General features: G+C 36.9%; 1 protein-coding gene across 3 annotated transcripts in view; it reads left to right on the top strand.

Moving 5' to 3' along the window:
- LOC150096963 (VPS9 domain-containing protein 1-like) overlaps positions 1 to 14,685 on the top strand; it is a 453,159-nt gene that overhangs the window by 269,994 nt on the left and 168,480 nt on the right. For all 3 annotated transcript variants that reach the window (XM_090408053.1, XM_090408054.1, XM_090408055.1), the window contains one exon: positions 7,700 to 7,776. In XM_090408053.1, the coding sequence (XP_090264179.1) occupies positions 7,700 to 7,776 (77 nt within the window). The remainder of the gene's footprint in view (positions 1 to 7,699; positions 7,777 to 14,685) is intronic.

The following is a 14,685-nucleotide window of genomic DNA, read 5'->3' as shown; positions in this document are numbered from 1 at the left end:
AAACCAGAAGTACCATTCCTACCAGAACCCCAACTAGCAGCCGCAATAACCACTGTCCATCTCAACTGCCCAAATTACACATTACACAACTCTTTCCACCACATTTGGCTCAAAATTTCTCTACCAAACCAACCTGATCTTTTCAAATACTCCCTCCGTCACTTTACAAACTCCATCAACCACTGTGACCTCTTCAACTATCTCTCTTTAAAGCTCAACTTTCTGCAGTGGGAATACTCCACTAGTGAGGTCATCCATCTTGGGGATTTCAATATCCACAACTCATATGGGCTCGCCTTCTCCAGTTTCACCGATCAGCAGGCTGATTGGTGAAACTGGAAATGCTTATGCGTTTTCTATCAGCAATGACCTGTCTCAGATCATCAGTCTTCCGATCAGAATACCTGACAACCCCTCCCCCTTCAAATTGCCAACACACTTGACCTCATCCTAATAAGTTCCCCTTCCAGGTACTTTGGTTGTTGGTTCTCCTTTTGGTAACTCAGACCACAACCTCATACAAGTCTTTTTTGCCACAGAACTACCTTCATTCACCAGTTCATAGTCTCATGTTTTTGGCACTATAAGAGTGCCAACTGGGAGGACCTCCTTGACTTCTGTTCCTCCTTCTCATGGTCCAAGTACTACTTCAGCTTCTCTGATCCAAACACCTGCTCAAACCGAATAACAAAAGTCATCCTCACAGGAACGAAGGCTTTCATCCTTCATGCTACTTCAAATACTCAGTCACCATCCAAGTCTTGGTTCTCAAAAGAGTGTGATAACTGTGTAAAATAAAAAACCTCTGCTTACCATGAATAGCTCAAGACCAAAATTCCAGCTACCCACTCTACCTACACTGCAGCTCGCAACAGTTGTAAAAGAATCATCACTAAGTCCAAGTCAGACTTTGAAAGGGCTAAATATGGCAAACTTGCCTCCTGCCCAATTGGCATTCACTCCTAGTTCCTTGCCAAGTCCATTGGGCACAACTCCTGCCCACCCAGGTTTCCAGCATTCTCACATCCAGATGGTACTGTAGTTACCTCACCTAAAGACAAGGCTAGCTTACTGGCATCACTTTTCTCTTCCAGTTCCTGCATTGAAGACTGGGGAAAAGTTCCCTCCACTCTACCAAGAACAGTACCTTTCATGTCACCCATAATCTTCTAACAAAAAGAAATCTGAAGAATCCTAAATAACCTGGACACAAACAGGACATCTGGTCTTAATGGTATCCCACCTATTGTGTTAAAAAATTGTGACCCAGAACCTGCATCACCGCTTCAAAATATCCTGTTCAACTGTTATCTACCTACAACATGGAAATAGGTCCACATCCAACCCATCTCAAAGCAAGGTGATAAAAGTCAACCGACTACTATTCAGTTGGTCTCATTTCTCTTCTCTCTAAAGCTATAGAGAAGGTCATCAACAACTAACTCTTGAACCACCTAGAGTCACACCAGCAAATCAGTGACCAGCAATATGGATTTCATCACTTGCGATCTACAGCTGATCTTCTTCCTTTCAGCACTCTCCTCTGGACTCAAGCTGTGGAGAAATTTTGGAGAAACTCAGGTGATTGCCCTCGACATTTCAAAGGCATTCAATTAGATTTGGCATAGGGGCCTGCTTAGCAAACTGCCATCCTATGGCCTGCCTTCCTCGCTCTGCAACTGGATTGCCATCTTTCTCACTGATTGTTCACTATGTGTTATAGTGGACAGTTTACTCTCCTCAGATTTCCCCACCAATGCAGAAGCATCTCGTGGTTCTGTTCTTTCACCCACTCTCTTCCTTTTGAATATAAATGACTTGCTATTTTAGACTTCAAATCCTATCCATAGCTTTGCTAATGACAGTACACCCTATTTCTCTTTTTCATTCAACGAACCTTGTAGTGCTCAAGTATTTAGAATCCTCAAGATCTATTATAACCAGCAAACCTGAATTCAGATCTTCTAGCTATATCTCAGTGGGGCAAGGACAACCTTGTAAACTTCAGTGTCACCAAAATTCAGTCCTGTCTGATCTCTTGCAAGAAACAGCTCACATGCTTCCCCCTTACCTTCAGTAAAACTGAGATATTCAAGCATGATCAGATCTCTCTTCATGGACTGACTTGCACTTTAGATCTTTCCTGGTACAACCATATGACTTCTGCAGCTGCCGAAACACTGGGTGTACTTTTTCGCACAAGACATTACTTCACTCCTGCTAACTCTATACAGAGCCCAAATCCACCAAGCCATTGAATATTGTTCCTATATTTGGGGTGATGTACCAAAATCCTCTCTAAAATCGCTTGATTCTGTCGAGAAGATGGCACTCCTGCTAATTAACGATCCCTCTCTCTCACACATACGACTTCAATCCCTCTCTTATAAACATTCAGTTTCTGCCGTGTGCCTCTTCTGCAGATACTTTCATGGATGTACTCTGCTGAATTGGCTACTATTATTCCCTCATTCTCCTCTAAAATCATTAAAACAAGAGGCACTGCTACCCAACACTCTTTTACAGTCAATATTGAAACTCACCGAACTAACTTCACTGCCTTCTCTTTCATTCCATCTATGTCTGTCCTTTGGAACAGTCTCCACCACTCTGCCTTTCCCATAGATTACAACCCTCAGCTTTTCAAGCAAAACATGAACAGATTCTTCCTTTTTTCTATTCCTCTTGTCTGCACATGGAACTAATGTGCTATAGGGTATCTGGCCTTTCATGTGTGAATCAGATATAAAAAAAAATGAATATCTTCTCTCAGGCATCACCCACAAACTGAATCCTGTGCTATCCAACTTGGTAACTTTTCTCTTTTTGAGACACTGCACCCCATAGAGAGCTCACTGTCCTCTGTAGGTAAGTATTTACTGGACTTCTACTCAGGATACAGACTAGTCATTACTAACACCATGTTTCAACATAAATATGTGCACAAGTTCACATGGAGAGAAGACACAAGAAATAACAAAATCCTCATTGGCTATGTCATTGTTGATGGTGATATCATCATGCTCGTTCAAGAAAAGAGTGTACAGAGGATTTGAAATTGGAAGTGATTATTAGTACTAAGCAGGATTAAAATGGATATCACATTAAAAAGAACAATATGTAAGAAAGTTTTAAAAGTAATTAAAGTTGAATAGTTCTTACAAGTAAATTGTAGACTTAATTAAAAGAACATTATTGAAGAAAACATGAACGAAACTTTGAAATCTCAGTAGGAAACTCTGAAGAAGACATTGATTTATTAAGCTAGGGAGGTATGTGATGAAGTTGTCTGCAAAGATAGAAAAATAAGAATGCTATGGTGGACACAAGAAGTTAAAGAAGCAGTCCTGGAAAAGAGGAAAGCATACCAAAAGTTCCTAGCAAATAAGTTAACCAATACCCTAAAAGAACACAGAGGAAAATGTAAGAGAGCTAAGCTATGTGTGAAAGTAGCTAAACAAAAAGTCGTGGGAAGACTGGTAAGAATATAGAAAATAAATATCAGGAATTAATATTATTATTATTTGTGACACCTCCAAGGAGTCCGAAGACTCATTGCGGGAGGACACCTACTATACAACTGTCTCCACCACTACACCAAACCTCTACTACCAATTGTTTCCATCAACGGCATCTACCGCCCACCACCACAACTAGTATTTTTGTCTGTAACTGAGTGTGTTCTGAAGGGCCGATTTGTCTGTATGCAGGATGAAAAACTTGAGTTTCCGGGAGAAAAAAACCCTGCTACCTCCGTATGAGATCGGCTAACTTACCTTCAATTGAAAAAAGTCCACATAAAGATTCCTTCTGTCATGACGAGAATTGAACTTAGGCTATTCCAATTGAAGGGTGTAATGTATTGTCGTTCTTCCAATTGCCGTACGGAGGCACTAAGTGTGGCAAAGTGTTCTGGAGGCTATTTAAGAAACCTAGAAATGGAAGAAAGAGTACTGTAAAAGGAATCAAAGATGATAATGGTGGCATGAAAAATGTCTGGATGTCTGGAGTAATTACTTTGAAAGACTGTTGAAATAAACAAACAGTGACAGAACTGTACTAGAAATTTTCAAGAGAAATGCAAAGAGGAGTACATATCAATGGCTTTTTATACCTCAATCATTGATATGCACTTCTCTTTGCATTTCTCTTGAAAATTTTCTAGTATGGTTCTGTCACTGCTTGTTTATTTGAACAGTCTTCTACCATCAAAATCTTAAAATGCAAAAAGGCAGCTGGAATGGATGATAATCACTCAGAAATGCTTGAGTATTAAGCTATAAAAAGATGTTGGAAGTTTATTTTGCACTTGGTTAGACTATAATAAATTTAGTTTAATCCTTTATCCAAGTGTAAGCAAACAAAGTTTGCACCTGAAAATATCTTCAGGACCGGGGCAACTGGTATATAGAAGCTAATGACTTCACATCACTTACCTTAGTATCCCATAATGCAAAACACATATCCTTGCAGACATGTATAATGCTTCCCATAATGCATTATGGGAAGGGCCACTACCAGACCATTTTCGACCTTTATTGAGGTGAAAAAGTAAAGGGTTGCTCATCATAGGCCTGGAGTAGTTAGTATAGGGGTGCAAGAGAGCCTGAGGGTATTAGGAGAAAGAAAGACAGATAGATAGCATGAGAGATAGAGAAAAGGCCTCAGATCTTTTATATCTTCATTATAGCCTAGAGCTGTCAGTTTACCTTTTTAGCCAATCTCATATAGATGAACAATCAGAAGACCAATTGAAACTAAAATGCGAAGATGACTGATACCCAGGTGGTTAGCCCCATCTGGGTTAACTGCCTTGAGTTGGCTTTCTCTGCCTGGGATTGCTCTCCAGTCATCCCTGCAATTGACTATAAGACCACATTGAATTAAGAGGATGACACTATTTAAAAACCTCTCATAGCAAGAATACACGGAATTTTTCTCCCTTTGGTGAATATTACATAATGTTGGTGATCTACATAATTTAGTGATAAATTTGATCTCCTAGAATGCTGCTTTCAATTACTTAAATTAAGGGGATATTAAATCCCACATAGTTTTAAAACCGAAAAAGAAACTCAAAGATTGGAATTAGAGAGCTACTCACTGATGAAGCCTCAAAAAAGGCTGAAACCGGTCTGGGTAGTGACCTCCCTCCATAATGTAATGACAGCATACATTTCCTAGGAAATGTGTTTTTACATTATGGAAAATACCTAAGAATAGTGATCTGAACTTCCCCCACCTTTGCAATGAGTTGCCCGGTATTGTACTACGTACTAGGATCACTTGCATTGGCTAACGCTAGTGTTGCCGATACTTTATAGTTTACTATATTCGGCAAGAAACTCTCTGATTCCAATCTTTGAGTTTCTTTTTCGGTTTTAAAACTATGTGGGATTTAATATCCCCTTAATTTAAGTAATGTTTTCATTGCCGAAATGAAGCTTATTAGCTCTTTATACTTAAGCTGCTTTCAATCTTTATTGAGGTCTCATATTGGAGCCATATCCCCAGAGGTGATACTAAGGTTGAACTGCAATTACTGCATTATTTTTGCATTACTTTTTATATACAAGCAGTCAAAATGTGTCCCTCCTTATTATTAAAATACTCTAGATTAGAGATAGTAGTTGGAAGTTTTTCCACTTGGTTATACTATAAATTAAAGATATCAAGAAATTATATACTTGGTTTAATCCATTATCCAAGTGTAGGCAAATAAGTTTGCACCTGAACTATTTTTCAGGACTGGGGCAACTCTTATATAGAAGCTTATAACTTCACATCACCTGCCTTAGTATCCCATAATGCAAAGCACATATCATTACGGGTATGTATAATGCTATGCATTATGGAAAGGGTCACTACCCAGGCCTTTGGGGGTCTGGCTTCCACTGATGAGACCTTTATTGAGGTCTCATCAGCGGAAGCCAGACCTCCAGAGGTGATACTAAGGTTGAAGTAATGCAGAAGTCATATTTTCATAAACGAAAATTAGCTTCTATATACGAGTTGCCTTAGTCCTGAAAATAACTCATGTGCAAACTTTGTGTGCTTAGACTTGAATAAAGGATTAAACCAAGTATATAATTTTTTGGTATCCTTAATTTAAAGGATTATAGAAGTTGGTCAAGAGCAAAATACAGAAATGGATAGATAGAAACTGGTACTGTATAGGGGAACAGCATGGTTTTGTGAAGGGTAGATCATGCCTCAGTAACTTGCCCATGTTTTATAATACAGTGACAGCTGAGTTAGATAAAGTTAATGGATTTATAGTGATACTGCTGGACTTTGCAAAGGCTTTTGACAGGATACCACATGGAATTCTAATCAGTAAAATCAGTAAACTGCAGCACATGAGGATGGATATAGGGTTGGTGGGATGGATAAGTGAGTGGTTGATAGAGAGATATCAGAGTGTAGTTTATTCAGGAGTAGAGTCCAAAAGAAGGCCTGTAACTAGTGGTGTGCCACAGGGTTCTGTTCTAGGTTTAATTTGTACATTAGCGATAAAGGAAAGGATCTGGAGGAACTGTTCAGTTATTTGCCGATGATGCAAAGTTGGGTAGAGTAATAGTTAATTCAGATGAAAGAAATTTCATCATTTTTTTTTTCAGGATGATTTGTATAGATTAGTAGACTGGGGAAAGAAGAATGGATATCATTTTAATAGCAAAGTGTAAAGTTATGCATTTTGGGGTGAAAAGATTGCCACTGTATACCACATTGGTGGAACTGTACTTCAGGAAATTGACAAAGCCAGAGACTTGGGAGTGTTAATGGATAGAGAGTTAAAATTAGGGGGCACATAGCAAAAGTGACTAAAGCAACTCATCAGATCACTTGGTTACTGAAGAATACTTTGACGAACAGAGACAAGCAGACTATTGTTCCTCTTTATTGGGCCTTGATAAGACCCCATCTTGACAACTGTATGCAGATCTGGGCACCAGGGTTTCTTGGTGATGAGGAGGAGGAAGTGGAGAGGATCCAGAGGCGAGTGACCAAGATAGTAGCAGATGGATCGTAAGGTTCAGTCCATAGAATGAACCTTACGAGAACAAGTTGAAGATTTGTGGGTTACAGAAACTGATTGATAGGTGGAAAGGGGGTGATATGATTGAGGTATACAAATTAGTGAAAGGTTTTAATGAGATTAATTGAGAGGGAATATTTCAGAACGGTTCAGATGATGTCAGAATTTCGCAGGATGATTTGTATAGATTGGTAGACTGGGGAAAGAAGAATGGATGTCATTTAATACGGCAAAGTGTAAAGTTATGTATTTTGAGGTGAAAGAGTGGTGGGAGAACTAGGGCCATCCTTGGAAACTGAGAGTGGCGAGATCAGAATAGTTTGCCACAGTCTGTTGTGGGTGCCATGACTGTGAATGAGTTCAAAGCGAAGTATGATAGATATTGTGCAAATGTTGGATAGTATCCCGTAGTATACATGTAGTATCCCGTAATAATAATAATAATAATGTAATTAAGTTAGTGAAGCAAGATCTCCTCCTAACAAACCCATGCTGCTGCTCTCAAATGATTTGTTCTCATGATATGAATTAATGTGAGATGCATCTCTGTTCTTGTACATTGCATTATTTTTCAGAAATTAATATATTTTCTTTGATCAAAATAATGAAAATTCCTGCCTATAAATGAGTTTTATTTATTTATTTTTGTTAATTCTGCAGAAGTGGCCAGATGAACTGAAAAAAAGTCTTATGTCAGATCCAGGTATTGCAAAAGAAGTAATATTGATAACTTTACGGTAAGAACCTTTCATGGTCTTATTGATGAGTATATTGATCTGGTAATGAGTTTTAAGACATTTCTTAGTCTTAAAATTTAAACATGGAAAAACGAAGAGGGAGATAAGGATGGTATAAAACACCCTCCTGAAAAGGATCAAGAGGCAAAGCAAAGAGCAGTGGACTAAGATTCTTTCTTGACTCCTTTTTGAATTTTTACTGGGTTTGATTGGAACCCAGTAACTAGGAGGTGGGGGAGGGAGCAGTTGTATTGCCATAGGCTCATTTAATGATAAATACCAACCATTTGCCTGCACCAGTTTGCTAGAGGATGTGGAACAAAAAGGGATGCTGGACATTATCAAATGCTTGAGTAAGATCCACCAGGAGTACTGCCATTGACTGCTTTACTACATTAACTAGGCAAAGTAGATTATGTAGCAAAAACACATTAGTAGTAGACAAAAACAAATTACAAAAGTAGATTAAATTCTACTCTAAGCCTAGAACTTTAACTCACTGGTGTGCTTTTGATTATGTATCTCATTCCTACTTTTTGTCTTTATTGATCATGTGATAAAATATCTTGTAGTCAATATAAGATAGAGAAATAGGCTTCCAGCTGTTGATTAATGTATGATCTCTATTAGGTTTTGGAATGATAATGGTATGCCATGCTACAAATTGACTCAATATGTGATCTATAAAGAGAAAAGAATTAAAAAGTTTAATTAGAACGGGAAGAATAAAAAAGAATCGGATGTCTTTTTAAGTCTTTTGCTATGAGTAGTTTATATCATCTTTGATAATTAACTGGGTTTGACTTGTTTATTTTTCATTTATTAAAACTGTATGTTATTCTGACATGTCACACTGTCTTTATGGCTGACAGTATCTTCAGGAATTATTACTATTATTATCCTAAAACCACATGGAGTCACAGACTCATCTAGGAGGACCTTTTATCATATACATAAGTCATCATACCATCCCTTAATCTCATTCAAATTCTCTGCTGATACTATGCTGTGTTGAAAGAATGCAGAAGTCATATTTCTATATACAAGTAGCCAAAAGGTGTCACACCTAATTATTAAAATACTCTGTATTAGAGATAGATGTTATAAGATTTCCTACTTGTTTATACTATAAATTAAAGATGCCAAGAAATTATATTCTTTGTTTAATCCATTATCCAAGTGATAAGCAAACAAAGTTTGCATGCAGAGTAAATTCATGTCTGGACAACTCGTATATAGAGGCTACTTCAACCTTGGTATCACTTCTGGGTCTTGCTCCCATTGATGAGACCTCGGTAAAGGTTGAAACCGGATGCGGAGAGTCACTAGGTAGTGACTCTCCACATCCGGTTATTATAGGAAGAGTCACTTCCCATAATGCATAGCATTATACATGTCTGTAAAGATATGTGCTTTGCATTATGGGATACTAAGGCAAGTGTTGTGAAGCCATTAGCTTCTGTATACGAGTTGCCTATCGTGAAGTTACTTCAGACATAAACTTTGTTTGTGTACACTTGGATAAAGGATTAAACCAAGAATGTAATTTCTTGGCATCTTTAATTTATAGTATAACCAGTGGAAAAACTTTCAACAAGTATGTAGTGGAGAAACAAAAACCTGATATTATGGCATAGAGTACATTTCCGTATAGCTTCATGTTTAACTGGACTGCAGAATTCCCTTACATTTATGAGGTAAGGTATAAAGGAAATGATATGATTAGGAAGTGACTGGTAATCTTTAACTTTTAGATTTTTGAATGAATCAGATGAAGTCTTCAATTTTTTTTTTTTTTTCATTTGCTTACCAGTATGTCAGTTTCATGGCTACTGTTCTTGATTTGGAAGCTAGTTTTTTTGTTTTTTTTTTGTATAGATGGTCATCATACTGAGAAAACTTTGCATCTTTTCTTTAATTGTATCCCTCTCTTTCCCTTTTTTCAGCATGAGATGATTCCTCATAGCCTATAAACTCCTCTAAGCCTGAGAAATCTTCATTTGATGATCCACAACCATCTCCATTTTTACATTGTTTTCTCATTTCTTCTCCTTTTTGATTTTGTTTCATGCTAATGTTTGTTTTGTAATTTCCTCTATTTATCCTCATTTTTTTTTTATTAATTCATCTTTTCTATTTGATGAGCTTGTCTAGATACTGTTAGATGTCTTATTTACTTTTTCCTTTCCTGTTCTCAGATCTCTCCTTGTATAACAGATTCATTTCATAAGATGAGAAAAATTGGGTTTAATAGGTTTGGAGATTTTGATACAAACTAGTAGCCTACTAGTTTCGCCACATTAGCTGGTGGCCTCTTCTGGGCCAGATAAATCTACACATAACAGCTTAAAAACAAAAACGAGCTTAAGTTCCGAATTAATATATAACTGAAAGATGAAAATATATCAAATTCATAGGAACCGTTACATAAATGCATGGAGCCTGAATGTTAGCTCTTGGCCAGTCATTGTTAAGCAGGTGCGTCCTATAATTGGCTGTGAAGTTGATCTCTGATGTGTTGAGAGCTCTTATGAGTGATTTCCAGATATCACAAAGAATCATCCCTTGGTTTCTGTTCAGGGCCTTGTGAGCTGCTTCTTTTATGTTGCAGGAGTTGTAGTCCTCTTCTATGTATGCCATAGTAGTTTTATCCCATTCAGCGTTGTGGTTAATGTTGAAAAAATGGAAAGCTAAACCAGAATTGTTCTCTCTGTTTTTGTTTACATCTCCGATGTGCTCCTTTTGTCTTATTTCTAGACTTCTAGAAGTTTGTCCAATGTAATTCAGGCTACAAGAAAAAGGAATGTTGTAAACTCCAGGGTGTTTATTGAAAGGATTCTTGTCTTTAGGTGAATGTAACATGTTGAGTATTGTCTTTATTGGTTTGAAGGCAACTCCAATGTCGTGAGGCCTTAGCAGGTTGGCAATTTTTTGTGAAAAGTGTGCCATCAAAAGGAATGGAAATAGAAATCCTGTGATGAGTTTCTTGGATTTTTGATTTGTGTTGAGAAGGGTTAGAGAAAAGTATTCTTTTTGTTATTTATTTTGGATATCCATTGTTTGTTAATGTTTGGAGAATAAAATATAATTCGTCTGTTAATACTCTGTCCTCTCTTATGATAGGGGTTGCCCTGTTTTTTAGCATATGCATAATGCTTAATTTTTGTCAAATATGGTGTGATGAGGTGAAATACATGTAACACCTGTGTGGGTCAGCTTGCAGTATACATTAAGACCAATGCTGTCATCTGTTTGTTTTGTAATTAATATGTCCAATAAAGGTAATTTCCCTTCATTTTCAAGTTCCAAGGAACTTTTACTAACATCCATGCTCCACGCATTTGTGTAACTGTTCCTATGAATTTGATATTTCAGTTATGTATTAATTCATAACTTAAGCTGATTTTTAAGCTGTTATGTGTAGATTTATCTGGCCCAGAAGAAGCCACCAGCTGGGGTGGTGAAACTAGTAGGCCAATAGTTTATATCAAAATCTCCAACCTATTAAACCCAATTTTTCTGTCATCTTATGTTGTAATATAGCAGTCGAAAAAAACATTCATCATGAACAGTTTCATTTCTTTGCATTTGGTCTTGTATCTGTATTTGACAGGGAAAGTGGCTCCTGCTGTTCTGGAATTTTGGGGCTAATTTCTGGCTTATAATGTTGCATGCGTTTTGTGATTTTGCTAAGTATAGTTTGTTTAACAGTGTCATTTTTATTAGACTAAATTGGAAGATCAGGGAACTTTTCTTTATTCCTCTCTAATATACATGCTGTTCTAATAGGCTCTACCAGCACTCGCACTCTTTTGGCAAAAGTTTTAAATGGACAAGTATTAATGTGGTGTTCAGAACATTTGCATTTCTGATGATGAAGAAGAAGAAGAAGACACTTATTAGTAATATGTCTAATTTTCATACAGTTAAAACATTTAGCCTTGGGGTAGTTGCCATCAAAGTGATCATATAAACTGCACAGAGGCAGGCACTGTTTCTGCACCCTGGAATAGTTCACCATGACTCAGTTGTATTGATGTGGGGCAAATTTTGATATGGGCCTCTTCATGTTCATTGTGAAGGTGACGTCACCAGAAAACCGTTTGGGATTTTCGCTTGGAAAAATCCCCCAAATCCCTTTTGTATGTCATACTGCATAAAAGAATAAAGAAAACTCTGCCATACTGCATAAAAGAATAAATCTTGCTAGGCTCTACTGTCTCTTGTAAAATCTTAGTCACTTGTTTCACCTCTTCATATCTTGGAATTTCAATTCCTAGAGTTTGCACCCTTGGAGAAATTAGTACCATTACCTCAGGAAAAAAAAGCACTAAAAACTTGCATTTTATTATTATTATTATTATCTAGGAGTCAAAAGACTCATCATAGGAAACAGTCTATCATACCACTCCTTGAACTCATTGACCATTCTTGCTCACCACTCTATCAGGCAATGCATTCCACGGTTCAACCACCTTCCATGCAAAGAAACCACTCCTCACCCTCTTGCAAACAGTTTCCTTTCGTAACTTCCAGGGGTGGCCTCTTGTCATCACTCCTTCCCACTGTTCCACCAAGTGAAAGAACTCCCCAGTGTCAACCCTGTAACCACCTCTCAACAGTTTAAAAGTCTCAATCACATCACCTCTCCTTCTTCTATCCACCAAACTCTGTAGTCCACATTCCCTCAGCCAATCCCTATAACTAACATTGTACAGTCCTGATACCATCTTCGTTATCCTCATCTGTTTTCCACAGTTAATTTATCCCCTTCAAATCCTGGGGACCAAATTTGAGAACAATATATGGAACAATAACTCTTTTATCTCTGCAGGTCAGCGTCCTTCCCAGTATTGCAACAATCCTCTGGGTTACCTTCACCACTTTTGCAATATGTTCCAAGGTTGCTACCGGAATTTCAGGTAGCAACCTTTCTCTAAAATAATCTCTTGATATAGAAACAATTCTATATACCATCAGCAAATGATATAGCTGAGCTACTATAAAATTATTGTGGCTGTGATACAGCCAAAAGTAATTCCATAATGCAGATATTAACTCTACTACCAGCAATCTTATTAATATTTACTTAGATAATCCCATGCTAGTGGGAGAGGGAGAAAAAACTACCACTAGCACTGGTTTAAAAATAAATAAATAAAACACTAAATAATTATCTTGCTGAAATTTCAAGATGTCATTGGTGGGAGCCAGACTTAACTCAGGGAGATCTTTATTGAGGTTTCATCAGTAGGAAATAGGCCCAAAATGATACTAAGGTTAAATCAAATGCAAGTGGTAATAAAATGTAACACCATATTATTAAAATACTCTAGATCAGAGATGGTTGTAGAAAGTTTTTTTAGTTAGATAGTGTATTTTACTTATACACATCTGAAAGGAACTGTGCTACGGGATACTGATTGAGATGTGAATCCAACAGCCTTTATATTATATGCAAGTAGTCTAGCAATGAAGATACTTCATGTGCAAACTTTGTTTGCTTATGTGTAGGGCCTATTATAGACAGGAAGATTAACATCTGCCTTGGAGAATATAAGAAGTATATTTGCTGCTATTATTATTATTATTATGATTAGACTGATAAACCATGCTTCAGACACTATCACACAGGATTAGGTGGAAGAAAAACTATAGTGCTACATAGATGTTATAAGTCAGAGTGATGAGTTTTGGAGTTAACAATAGCAATCACATACTCTCTAAACCTTAACAAGGATGGCTGCATTAATTTGTAAAAGTTTGGGAGGCAGAGGCAGTATTAAAGCCATCCTCAACTTAACAGATGTGAAACTTTTTTATTCAATAATAATTGATGCCAAAATCAGACAATAATTCTTTTTCTTATGTCAATTACAATTTTGAATTGTTTCTGCTATTACCTGACTGCATGCCTATGAACTACAACAAATTGTTTGTTTGTGCTTTAAAGATACTGCTTTGAAATATAATGAAATATTAGCAGCTAAATACTTATTGTGTTACTGTGGTATTGTGATTGATGCCACTAAACCTAAGATGAATAAGTGCCACTGTCTATGTATAGAGGTGGCATGGTTTTTTCCTCCTAGAAACTTAAGTTTTTCATCAAAAGAGAAAACTGGCCAGAAGACCACACACACACTAATTAATGAACATAATGTATTGGTCTCATAGACTTAGTTGCTTCATCTATAATTCAAAACAACAATAACAAAACAGCCAAATATCCAAACCTGTCTATATGTCTGCTTTAATCGCTAAGATTTCTGAAAAGCACTTTCTCTCTCCCTCTCTGAAGCATGCACAGCATAATTTGTAAATGAATTATACTGTATTTATCTCTTATGCATCTTTGTAGTGAATAATGATGTAATGAACACTACCCCTTAACTACTTTCATATGTTGTTTTCATGATCTGTCCTCTCACTTTCTCTAATTTTGCAATCCAGTTGAGCATCTTTTTTTCCAGCCTCTTCAGCCATGCATCTGTCATTCTTAGCCCTCACAGCATTTTCAACCGACCATAGCTTTTTTGTCTTAGTAATTTAAATATGTCGTAATCATTATATTATTTCTCAATTCTGTATTATGTATTCTTCTCTATTTCTCTAGTTTAATCCTGCTTGGGTTCAAATATTTTGTTAAGGATTTTGTTCTTCAATTGCATTTTTCTGCGTTCTTGAATAATGTGTATACTTTGTTTTCATATATATTCAGTAGAATTACTTTAGATTTTGGGCATCTCCAAAATGCCTGAAAGCTCTTCACAGGATGCCACATTCACCATTATTCACACAATGTCTGTTGTGCTTTTTTTTTTTAAACTCTTTCACTAGCAGAGCTCTGACAAACACCTTTGGCAGTCTATTCTACACATTTACCACTACAAGCAAAATCAAGTTGTC

The sequence above is a fragment of the Typopeltis vanoorti genome, chromosome 18 (genome assembly GCF_054136105.1).
Source record: "Typopeltis vanoorti isolate ZY-2024b chromosome 18, IOZ_Tvanoo_1.0, whole genome shotgun sequence".
Taxonomy (NCBI): domain Eukaryota; kingdom Metazoa; phylum Arthropoda; class Arachnida; order Uropygi; family Thelyphonidae; genus Typopeltis; species Typopeltis vanoorti.
This window is presented reverse-complemented; position numbering and strand designations above follow the sequence as displayed.